General features: G+C 47.0%; 1 protein-coding gene across 9 annotated transcripts in view; it reads left to right on the top strand.

Moving 5' to 3' along the window:
* The window catches only part of sdk2b (sidekick cell adhesion molecule 2b), a 352,080-nt gene that overhangs the window by 69,989 nt on the left and 269,166 nt on the right, over nucleotides 1-12,925 (top strand). For 4 of the 9 annotated variants that reach the window (XM_037081075.1, XM_037081074.1, XM_037081069.1 and 1 more), the window contains exon 1: nucleotides 12,101-12,925. The exons of 3 other annotated variants lie outside the window; for them this stretch is intronic. In XM_037081075.1, coding sequence (XP_036936970.1) covers nucleotides 12,838-12,925 — 88 coding nt within the window. In that variant the 5' untranslated portion in view covers nucleotides 12,101-12,837. Of the gene's footprint in view, nucleotides 1-12,047 lie in introns of those variants that run through there. 2 more of the 9 variants (XM_037081072.1, XM_037081067.1) reach the window with 2 other exon arrangements.

Raw genomic sequence — 12,925 nt, 5'->3', positions numbered from 1 at the left:
ATTTAAATACTAAATCCATTTTTTTGTCTGTTTGTTTGTTTGTTTTTTTTAAGGACAGACACGGAGAAGTTGCATTTCACTGAAATGTTTCATCGAGCAAATAACGAGAGGGCTCTTTCAGAGACACACAGAGAGAGAGAGAGAGAGAGAGAGAGAGGCATTTTTCAGAAGAAGGAAAGTAGGAGCTGAGCTGGAACAGAGAAGCTGGGCTGATGTGTTGTCAGATGGACCCGTAACCTGGTTCAGGCAGATCAGAAACAGGGAGTTGAGAGAGGTAGAGAAAAGGAAGCGTAGGAGAGGGAGGAGGCGGCATGTCATGCACAGCACGGAGCCTTTTCTTCTCCTGTTGTCAATTAAAGCAGGCGGCTCTGCACCTGCATGTGGACGCCAGGCCGGCGCTTCTAGCCAGCATTCACCTCAGCACTGGGCTCGCTGTCCAACCGGCTCTTAATGAGGGGCTTTGTGTGGATAAAGGGGCCTGGCGTGCATACTCAGGCACCCATACATGGCAATTAGGGTGAACCAATCCTGGGGAGATCAAGGACTCACGCTGCTCTGCCTCTCTCTTCTTCCTCCCTCAGATTCTTTTCACTCTTTTACGTCTCTCGCTCAAGTTAAAACCGATGGACAGACACGGTGATGTGGGATTGCAAAGATTTACAAACGTGCAGGGTTTTTGGGAAAAAAGACTAACTGTAATCCTCACAGAATGAATCAGCGCTGATGTCTCCCCTCACTGGAAACGTTAAGGCGAATTTCATTCCAACATGGAATTTACATATTTCATCAAAAGGCAAATCTCGGAGCAGCGTATTCAAGGTTCTTTTCACTTCGTCCTGACAGTTATGAGATTCAACACAATTTCAACCGGGAGACGTTCCACAGTTAGCGCTCGCACAACAGTGAAAAACCATTTAAATCTTCAGGGCTCAAACAGATAATGTAGGAGTCGATCAAATGAACTGCCGGCGACTTGACAACTGAGTCGGTTTCCGAGATATAAACTCTAGAAAACCGTGATCGTCTGGTGTAACGCTTCAGGAGAGAAGTGGCGTAAACAGGGACACATATTTAGTGAGCTGTCGCAGATCACGGCGGCGAGATGCAAATTCTGTTTGAGTGTCGCGTTTTACATCAGACTGTAATGCCGCCCAGATAAATGTTTTCCATCTCCTCTGATGGTGACTTTAAATTGGTAATAGGAAACTTTTTTTTTGCCTCTTTTAAAATCGATTGTGCAGCGTCACGAAAACATCAGCCTGTAGATAAAAAAAAAAATACCTCACCAAAATGAAGGTCACGCCAAGGAAGCAAGTCTGCAAGAGGCATTTGTCCCCCTGTCACTATTCCCAGGTAATGGAGGGACGACTAGAATGTTCTGTGGACACTGCAGGAGAAAAATAGCTTCGCTGATGGAGGAGTCATAGAGACCGAGGATGGAGACTGATGGAGAGCGCTCCGGAGATCCCTGGCTGATGATTCCCTCCACCAACACCACCAGGAGAGGAGAGGAGAGACTTTCTGCTGGATCAGTACCCAGCAAAACCTTCCTAATTTCTATTTATTCTGCTTTTTGATGAGCACAGAGATCAGGGTTTCCACGTCATGTTGGAACTCTCATGGTTGTTTTTTATTTTTCACTAATTCTGCTTAACTACACACTTCATATGATGCGTCTCAGTTCAGTTCAGAAATGGTGACGTAAGGGTAAAACATCTGGTGACACAACCAGGAAATACTCCAAACACTAGACAGTTCCGTTTAATGACGGCTGACGAGGTTAACAAGGTCTCTGAAGGACTCGCAGATTTTTATACTTCCTGTTCCCTCGTCTTCTCGAATGGTTGGCTGCCTGAAATAAGGTCTTAAGTTTAAGAAACTTTCATGTTTTGTACGAAGATGTAAAATAGGTTTTTTAAAGAGCCCATGTTTGAATGTTAAGCATTTATTTGTCTTGAATAAAGGTAATTGCTAACAATGAGACTTTAGAATTTATCTTGGACACGCCGAACACGGGGCTCATCTTCTCACCTTTACAGGTGAACTTTCAGCAAACCATCCTAACTTTTACTTCTGGCAATGGCATTTACAGTTAAACTGAAGTTTAATCCTCACTGACGTCTCGCCGAAGGCCTTTTGTTAAGGGAACTAGAGGGATGCTAACTTCAGGGTTAACCTAGAAAAAATCTTTATCCCCCCGCAGCAGTCTTATGTGAATGTAACTGATAAAAACACAGGTAGCAGAGGCTGGAACAGACAGGTACACTGCGGCCTGTTGCTTCAGCCCTACTACATCATCATATTTGCTTGTTCTGTAAACAAGGCTTCCTGTGTTCATGTTGTGAACTCATCCACGCTGTAGATTTGCGTCGCAGCGAGACAAATGCAACAAGAGCGGAGCAATTTTGGCAGGTGCATAAACGAGCGAGAACGGAGAGAGCGACTGTTAACCGTCATGTGAAGCTAAGATTTGGCTCCTCAACAGGTCTGATGATCGTGATGATGATGTTGACGCTCGGTGAGCGTAGCTGCAGATACGCTCACTTGAAAAAATCAGCAGGAGTGAAAGAGGAGAGAGCGAGAAGTGTGAAGTTAAAAATACATCTGGCAGAGAAGTTTGAAAGACATGATTGCTCATCAATCACTGCTGAGTTGGGAGAGGAGATGATGAAAATCTCTTGATTTGAAAAGGTAGACTCGTCCTCCCCCCCCGTGTTTGCTTTCTTCACATACACATCGTCCTCCACGGGACGCCGAGGGGATTTTCTAAAGTCATTCCTGAGATGCAGAAGAGTCGGAGCGGAGGCCTCGTCACTCACCGGCATGAACGTACACGACACGTCATCTGTTGCTGAAAGCAGAGCTCATTCCAGCGTGACAGATATTTTATCCCCTCTTTTTTTTTTTTTTGCATTTTGCATGCATGAAAGCAGCCACACTTAATGTTTCCTCGGAGGATAATTTACATGCAAACCCCCCCGTGATGAACACATTTATAAATCAGCTTTAGCTTACCTGCCAGGCTCCAGAACGACTCCCAACACGTCCGATTCAGTCGGTGAAGGTGATCCATCACTGTGATTGAGAAGATAACAAACATGTTTTGCCAAGTTGCATTAGAACACAGTGTGTCGACGCTCGGCCTCGTGTGCAGTTATCATGTTTCTACCCAAGCATGTAATTGTGTGATTGCTGCCGAGCTCCGATGACACTCTGTTCTCTGTGCTCTTTAATTTTTCGTCTTGCACATGTTTTTTTTTTCAATGCATGGAGAAACGCTCCATCGCTCCTACTGCACGCGCTGAATCAATCCTGAGTGTTAGCTGTAGTTACAGTGGAGGAAAAATTGCTCTGATGTTTGCTTTGGAGACACATTCGTACAATCATGTAAATCCACGGCTCCGTTTAGGAGGCTGATGTGCCAGATTCGATGTGGAGGGCCTTAGACGGCTTCTATCAGCCGTGAAATCAGAGTCTTGGTTGTGTTGGATGGAAATCTTCCTACATTTGTGCTTTTAAAATAGACGATTCCAGTTTTATAATGTGGTATTCACAAGGTGTGCGTAAAAGAAAAATCATCTTCTACAATCCAGAACTGACCCACAAAAATCTGTTGTCTAAATATTAATTAATAAAGTGTTAATGGATAAATCTTCTCCTTGATGCTCGTCCTCAGAAAAAGACAGAGGTTGCAAACATTTCTCGTCACTAATTACTGATTAATTATCTTCACGGAGCGGATTGGTGGAGTAGACGGTGTGTTTGTCACCCAGAGATTAAAGTTAAGACGTGGAGAGAATGTGGTTTCAAATTGCGCAAACATGCACTAAATTTCAAAGGTCAAACACAAACAGATTAGGGGTGAAATCTATTGTGAAATCGTTTAAGCGGGACCTTCGCTACGTAAAAAGTTTTTCCACGTTCCTGTCATTCAAAAAAACATCAGTGATGACATCACGGCACATCATGGCCGCCACCAGGAGAGTGACACCTGCAGCGCCGCATCACGAGTCACATCCAGTCAGTCCGAGTGGGCGGACTGTAGATATGTTTGTAACTCGCCTTCAACAATCCAACCACACCGACGCACACGTGAAACACATGAAACGTGGCTAAATGAAGCTGCTTAGCGCGTTTCTCCTCAATTAGTCCGTCAGGTAACATCGAACAGGTGCAGGAGGACGGAAGACGGAGTGTGTAAGAGCGCCGAGCAGCTCGCTGTGCGGTACATCTGCAGCGTTTCTGGACTCACCTCACACACAAAACAGCTGCTCAGGCATAAAATTGTTGCGTTTGCATTCAGAATAAGAAGAGAAAAACCATCTGAATGTTCTGGTGGGTCAGGATTACAGCGGCCGTCGCTCGCTGAGAAGAGAACATCAGGGTTTGTGTGACTGAGTAGAAAATCCAGACGTCCCTGCATCTTTATACAAAAAGTTCTGCTGTGCTCGCTCGATATATCTCATCATAAATTAGGTTTTTTTTTCTCTCATTTGCACTCAATTCTACTTCAGGCTCCCTTAAAGGACTCCTCCAGCGTCAGGGAGGAAAATTAGCCTCATTTCCTGAGACGAGAGAAATTCTCCCTGTGAAACCTTTTACAGAGCAACTGCAGTTTGTTGTCCTACAAACAGATACACAAAAATCATTTCCAGCCACCATCAGTAGCTTTTTCTTGCTTCATCTGGTGGCATTTAAGACCTCCTAGCTGATTGGAGCCTGCACACGTCGAGTCAAAAATACTGTCACCAGAGAAAACGTGTTAATTATTTTCAAGAATCTGTGGGTTGGAGCACAATATGTGAAGGACCTGGACGGACAGGATTCTAATAGCATTCCAAACCGAATGACACGCCACGTGTGTGATGCACACGCAGAGTTCAGCCGCATTCATCCCGGAGTGTGATTGATATCACGACACAAACAAAACCCGATTCCGACAAGCCCGCCACACTCGAAGGAAAATGTGGAAAGGTACAAAACAAGTCCAGCGCCGAATCCATCATGAGACCTTGTGCCTCGACGTCCTGAAAGAGCGTCATTATCTCCACCGAGGTGCTCAGAAGAAAACAAAAATCTGCAACACAAGCTATTAAACATGACCGGGGCAGGTCTGAGGAGGCGTCTGATGAAAAGCTGTTAGCTGCTTATCTACAAGTTCGAGCTGGAACGCGCCGTCTTCATGTGGTCACTTTGTCTTTTTCTCTATCTCGACACACACCTGGAGACGAAGGTGCGATCAACAGATACATAAAGGAGCATATCACGCTACGTTGGACGTGGTTAACCTTCAATGAAACGCTTGAAAAAGTAGCGCGTTTGGTGTAACGATCTGAGCACCAACGATGAATTCCACGACGAAAACGTCCTTCAGATAAAAACCCGGCGGATGTGTTTCCTCTTTTAGGACACACAAAGAGTCTTTCGACCACAGAAAAAAAAAAAAAGTTGGGGGAGGTGAAATCTGTCTCCCCGCATCTCAGCACCAAACGCCGCCTGCAGCACTCTGGGGGGGCGTGAGAGTTCGATCATCCAACATGGAGGCCGGGGCAGCGTGCGGCCATTTTCAGCAGCAGAGTATCTTGTCAGGCTCCAGGCTCCATGTTGACATGCGCGTTGACCTTAAACTCAAACCAGTGGGCGGGGGAACAGCAGCTCTTTGCACCAATTACAGCGCTGCATCGATGCATGTTTGATTCACTGTGACCCAATGAAATGAACCCGCTGCAGGCGGAGAGCATCCAAGAGTTTTGTCTTTTAGTTTTGGTGCAGATATCAGTGTTTCCATCTGGAGATGACTTGGTGTATATATATGTGTGTACCATATGTATATGTGTTCATGTGTCAGTATAACTAAAGTGATGTAACGTCCACTCGCTCAGACGGCGTCTCTCTTCGAACGGAGCGGGATTCAGGCAGAATGTCGGAGTGACACTACGGATCCGTCAGATGGGCTCACAGCCCAGAATTCAATCAGGACTGAAAGAATGATGCTCTGTCCAAGCTTTGACGTGGTGGCGTGATATTCATTTCCCCCAGCCGGTGATAAAACTGAAGCTATATGGCGGCGCCGCCTGCAGCGGCCCGGCCAATCTGTCAGCGGCGAGGCCCGGCTGTGACGCGTCTGTGCATCATGTTCCTGTGTATGTTACAGACGATTATCCTGACCTGATGAGAGCTCCTGCATCTACAGCCAGGTGACAGTCATCTTCTCACTGGGTCCACTGGACTTTCTCTCTGGAGGACAAGGTTCTGGTCCCGTTGGTGCAGTATGTCGGACTCGACCACCTGCCGTATCCCTCGACGTTTGACCTTTTTTCTTTAAACCTAACTGAGTAGTTCTGGTGCCTGAACTGAATCCCAGTCCAAACGTCACAATACGTCACTCCACCGGACTGAAGTGAGTTTTATTTTAAAAGCCTAACAGGATGTTGCAGATATAATATTTTTGCTAAATTAACGGTGGAGTGCTTCACATGTAAAACTGACGCTGGAGGCTGAGTGTCTGTTTGTTCAGCTGGGAGAGAGTCATCTTTAAATCACTGCACAGCAACGTTAATAAAATAAACCCCCCCCCCCTTTTTTTTTGACTGTTTCGCTCTTGGAACAATGAAAAGTGAAAGCAAAGACCATAAACTTTCATATAATCGTTGGAAGATTTCCAGCCTGTCAACAACCACGTCCGTCTTCTTCACGCTGCTACGGATTTTTTGTGCTCATCTATCATTTATTAATCCGACCGTACGTATTCCCGTTGATCCAATCTTTTTCCAACTTTTGTGGAGGGGTGTTTTCAAGCAGGAGGTGTTAGAAAAAGTTGGGAGAGCATTGACAGCCAGAAAAGCGTTTTTAAAAATTCAACACTAACATCTCTTGTGTTTCGTTGGGTTTTTATATTATTTTTTATCTCCGTGCTGCGAAAAAAAAAAAACCCACATGAAGTTCCATTAAACCTCCATCGCACAGAACATCGGCAAAAACATCCTCATGGCTCATAACGGCACTTATAAGTAACATATCTGTTTGTTTGTTTTGTATTGGGGTAAAACAATCCTTTAAGGTGAAGCAGTGATGCTGCTCCTCGCATCACGGTTAATCCTGCAGTCTCTTCAATGTGCGAGAGACGAGAGCGAGGTGCGTATACGAATCGGAGGGTGATGCAGTCAGGTGCAACACGATCGCATCCATGCACGACGGCTGCAGCCTTTTGTTGCCGGATGGTGAAAAATGGATTCGCAGGCAAATCTGAAGGTACGAGTGTAAAAAAAGAGCGTAAAAAAGAAAAGGAAAAGCAGTTTAGTTAATTCTTTGGTTCTTAACTCCCACACCGTCCCCTCGTTACCTTTCGTTCTACGTCGGGCGCCTTCCTTTGCCAAGGTTGGCGCCGCTCCGCTTAACATATTTCTTTTCTATCTGGACCATCTGTCTCATTTACACAAACAGTTCTGCTTCTTCCACTGATCTCTCTCCCTGATGAAGACCATCAGATTTTTCTTTTACTCGTCTCCATCTGCCAGAATGCCTGCGATTAAAGATCCTTACATAAATCAGATCGTACATCAGGGCTTATTAAACATGGATGCCCAGTTCAGTCCTTGAGCATATTTACATTTATATAAATGTAGCAGACGCTTTTGTCCAAAGCGTGCTTACAGTAATTCATACATACATTCAGACACTGATGGCGGTGCCGACCACCACATCAGGAGCAGTTTGAGGCTCAGTATCTTGCCCAAGGACACTGAGGGGAAACAAACCAGCGACGTCCTGATAACACGACACTGAGCCCAGGATGTCTTTATACTGACGCTGCTCTTCAACTCAGTGGTAATTAGTCTGGAAGGTTGTTGAACTGTGAGAGATGGATTCATGTGAGTCTACTTTCAGCTTCTGTGTCATTTTTTTCTGTAGAAATATAAACCTGGCAGCTTGTCGGAGAAGCTAACACTGATGTTAGCCTGTCGAAGAAGCTAACACTGATGTTAGCCTGTCAGAGAAGCTAACACTGATGTTAGCTTGTCGAAGAAGCTAACACTGATGTTAGCCTGTGGGAGGAGCTAACACTGATGTTAGCCTGTCGGAGAAGCTAACACTGATGTTAGCTTGTCGAAGAAGCTAACACTGATGTTAGCCTGTGGGAGGAGCTAACACTGATGTTAGCCTGTCGGAGGAGCTAACACTGATGTTAGCCTGTGGGAGGAGCTAACACTGATGTTAGCCTGTGGGAGGAGCTAACACTGATGTTAGCCTGTGGGAGGAGCTAACACTGATGTTAGCCTGTGGGAGGAGCTAACACTGATGTTAGCCTGTGGGAGGAGCTAACACTGATGTTAGCCTGTCGGAGAAGCTAACACTGATTTAGCTTGTCTGTGACCATAAATTAGTCTGTACACTCTCTTCAAACGACACGACTGATGCCTCAGATTCAACGAAACTAAAAACGTACTCACTCATAACGCCGATGAGTGCCGATTGAGGCGAGTTTATAGTTTTTAGTCAGGATTCCTGATGTTCAGATAAGATAAAAGGTCTGGAGAAAGGATCGGACAAAGCCACGAGTTAAGGAGTTGCTTTTCCTTGTCTTTGAAAACTTAAGTTAAGATAGCGCAGGCTGTTAGGACATTCCTTCTGTAATGAGGTCCCTGTAGATGAGTATTTCTCTCACATCAAGCTATCTCTAAAAAAAACTAAAAGAAAGCAGCGAGTCGCTCAGAACTAACCTGTTCTAATGCGAGAAGCAAACTGACCTTAGCTTCTAACGATGGACGCTGCATAAATATCCTTCTAAATGAGGCCGGGGGTTCAGTTTAGCGTGTTTGTGTTGGCCGGGGTTGTTCAGACGGTCAGCCGAGCCCCCGTGGGAGACCGTGACTCTTCCTCTATCAGCGGGGGACACTCTGACAGATCTCTATTGTAATTGGCCTTGGAGGTAATAAGCAACGCTCATCACCCCATCGGCCTCCCACCGAGCTCCCGTTCCCCATTATCCCCTGCTCGTTCCGATTCATTAAGCCTCCAGTGAGATTGGTCAGAGTGGTGGAAGAAAGGACGGAGCACTCAGTTTGGTTTAAGAAGATCCCCGTTTCCTCTGAAGCTTCGTCTTAAATGGGCTCTAATTGACAGCGACGTGTTAATGGCGTGAGAAATGTTTGATAAATAGTTTGTTTAATGACCGGACCCGGTGTGTTTCTTCCCCCATAACGTCGACTTTTTCGGGCAGATTAAGGCCCGTGGATAAATAAATCTCACTGGAGGTTAATGCAAACACTACCCTCGGGTTGTGATGGGAGTGTGAGGAGCAGGAGAGCTTCACAGATCTCTCTCAAGCACTCAAGAATCTCCCCCTCAGGTTTTCTTTCCTTCCTCTTGGAGGTCTGACCTCCATCTTTCAGCCTACAGACCATTTCTCTGATATGATTTCTCTTGGCATGTAATGTGTGTGTGTGTAGACGTCTCTGTGTGTATTTGTGATCTTACCTTATCTCAGGTAAAAAAAAAAAAAAAAAAGATCTTAACAAACAAAATCCGAGGCGAGGATCTGGACTTTGGTCTGAGAGTATATCTCAGATGATTTCAAACATTGATGCCCTTTGTTGTTGAAAGATGCGTCTCTCCTCCTCCCTCCATCCTCCCCTCTGTTCCTCCCCTCCAGGCCTGAGAAGATGCAGGCCGGGCTTCACCTCTTGAGTGCCTCTTTCACTTTGTTGGTAGAAAATGAAGCGTGTGCACTTCGTGGTTGAAGATTCAGCATGTGGACAAAGTTTGTTGGTTGTTTTTTTCTGAGTCGGGGCTGATGGCGGTGGGTAGAAATCTGGTCTCAGCCAATCCGCTCTAATATGTACATTTTAAATCACAGCTTAACTTCTGCAAACCATCTTTGGAATCTACATTTCTACCAATCCTATCAGCCATCGATTTCTACTCTTGTCTTGTGTGAATTTGTATAAACAGACTCTTAAAACTTGCCTGCAGTATCTGATTTTCTGATTCTGGCACTTTGCTAAAAACCTGGCCCTGTGTTTAAATGCTCGGGTGTGTAAATGATTCATTCGCATCAGAAATTTTTGAATTGGTCCATTAGATCGCCTCAGCTGGCAGCTATGACACGTACGTGACAACTGCAGAGTAATCCGTCGGGGCGACGACGTCCACGAGAAGCGGAAACACTTCCTGCAGAGAGAGAAACATTCTGTTCACTGAAACAAAAGAATCTCTCGCAAGTCTCACAAGACGTGAGTTGTTGCAGGAAGACGGCGGGCGAAAGGTGAACCAGAGTCCGAGAGAACAGTTCCCCTCGAGGAACTACCTTGATCTCCATTGCAGTCGTGTTGCGGCTGCCAGCTGAGGCGATCGACCGACTCGTTCCAGCGCTTTGGCTAAACATTCAAATAAAGAGCCGGGCACACAGCGAGGTCTGTTCATACATTTTCATACAAGAAATCAATGGCTCCCTGGATCGGTGGGGATCATTTCTGAATGTAACTGACTCATTTAAACATCCAAACATCCAAAATATCAGAAAAGAGAAATCAATGGACGCGAGTGAACAAAGAGGAAAGACACGTTCAAAGACCTGCAGACGGGCAGCAGACGCGGCTGGCTCGCGTCTTTAAGAGTAACGTGTGTTTTCTGCAATTACCTCCACGTTTCTCTGCCTTCCTCTCTGTCTCACCGGCTGTGCCAAAAATGGCATCCAATGGTCTGGTTAAAGGTGTTAAATATGGACGCCCAGGGCAAGTGTCAGCATAACTTGAAATAATTGCAGTCTGCTGCAGACAACTCATTACCAGTTGTGTGGTTAATTCGAGGGCCAGATGAAAAGAGAATCTTAGACTGAAGTGAACACAGCTTGCAGGAAGCTGCTTTAGCACCTGTGATCACAGGTAGCTGCAGCTCGACAGCATCGCGGGCTAACACCTGGCGGCGTTGGCATCTGCGCGGCGAAGGGAGAGAAAAAAAGCCTCACAAACAAACCGCTTTGGCACGACTGTGCGGAAAGCTGGGGCTCAGAAAAGCTCGACGCGTCCAGGGATTCTCTAAATTACCCTCTCGCTGACTTCAGTCACACTTTGAAAAATCATAATCGGGTCCCCGAGCAGCCTCGAGGGCGGCCGAGGCAGCGCTCCGTCTCGCTTTTCCTGATGTTAACTCTCCTGTTATTAACTTTTTGCAAGGTATCACATTTTTTGGAAAAGCAGGGGGAGGGGAGGGGGAGGCGACGGGAGCCTGACGATCACGCTGAGAAACAACAGAGGCTATTACCATGGTGCATTATTCCCTCGCTGCCCTGTGGTGGCTTAGATGGGGCTCTCACCATTCTCCAAAAAAAAACAAAAAATAAAACATTACAAGCATTAAGCACTCCTGCTTTCTCCTGGCAAGACGCTGTCATCCTGACGACAGGAACATTTTGCTCTGTCATGCTCTCTCATTCTCTCCGTCGGCCTCCGCTTTCCTGATACTGTCATATTGGAAGCGGCGTTTGCTCTGTCACTCTCCATCCTCTTCTCCTCCCCTCCTCCTCCTCCCCTCCTCCTCCTGCTCCCTCCACTCATTCATTTCCCCACCCTCTCCCTCTCCTTTCCACTCCTTCTTCTCCTCCTGCTGCACACAGGCGAGATAACATGCAGCAGTTTGCAGTCGGTGCCGTGTGAACGACTCTGCACAGCCGTTTGTGTGTCTCTCTCCAGTCATGTTGCACAGCTGCACAGCCTCAGAGAGAAGAACAATGCAGCCGTGCTCTGAAGGGTGCCTCGCTATCAGCCCTCCGAGTATTAACACGCACACAGAATATATGCAGTGGAGGATAAAAGAAATACAAGAGGGTCAATAAACTCAGACACATTATCCACCCCTGCAGGAGTGTTACAGTGATTCCTCCTCAGGCGGCCTGAGAACAAGTCTGGCAACACCAGCAAAAGCACGTGTTCCCTTAAATCATTTCAACAAAGGGCTATATTCATGCCACCTTTTCTTTCTTTTTTTTGTGATGAAAATCCTGTGCCTGGCTGTGTTGGCAACCTGGCGTGCGCTTTTACGCGCGGCCGCATGGTGGCGACCTGCGCTGCGCCGCCAGCACATCACCATCTGAACGTTTCCTCATAAAGAACCCGGGACTCGTCCTCATCCGACGCACACCGGCAGCCGGGCTCTCCTCCACGGCAGGCTCCGACCATGACAGCGTGACTGCGTGCAGGTTTCTCCCCCCGCTGCCCTCATTCTCCGCTCTCCGAGCCGCTGAACTTCTTCCCAGCGCTCCTGTCAGACTGAATTGCCGACCTTGACAGCGCGCTGTGGGGGAGGATTCGAGTTAAAGTCTGTCCGGAGAAAGAAAAAAAAAACAACTGAGCACTCGGTTGCGGACCGGGAGAGTGAAGTTAGAAGTAAGAGGCGGAAAACAGCAACATCTCAAGGACGCGAGGAAAAAAGTGCGAGGCGCGGATCGTCACAGGTGCAGCGAGGAGCGGACTGGGTTTGGATTTAACCTGGATTCATCTGACTGAGTTGCATCCAGCACTTCAGAGAGACCAAGTAACAGGCACTCTATCCTGCGGGGGTCTGTGGAACTGGAGCGCGTTTGAGAACAGGTTCAGGACTGTTGGACCGAACAGGCTGCGGACCCTCGGCTTTTTTTTTTTTAGCGCGCCCACCTCGGTGCGCTCTGCCCGGCTCGAGTGGCGGCAGGAGACCCCCGGCAGCAGCAGCAGCAGCGGCGGCGGCGGCAGCAGGAGGACCAGGAGGAAGGAGGAAGAGGAGGACAGCAGAACCAGAACCACACTTCCACGCTTCCAGCTCAGCGGGCACTTGTTGTCCAGCCTGCCTCTCCGGTTTGGAACAATGTTTGCGGACTCCTGGAGCAGATCGATGTGGCGCGCCACATGGATTTTATTTTTTTCCTTACTCATCCACTCCGCACGAGCTCAAG

The sequence above is a fragment of the Acanthopagrus latus genome, chromosome 20 (assembly GCF_904848185.1).
Source record: "Acanthopagrus latus isolate v.2019 chromosome 20, fAcaLat1.1, whole genome shotgun sequence".
Classification (NCBI taxonomy): domain Eukaryota; kingdom Metazoa; phylum Chordata; class Actinopteri; order Spariformes; family Sparidae; genus Acanthopagrus; species Acanthopagrus latus.
This window is presented reverse-complemented; position numbering and strand designations above follow the sequence as displayed.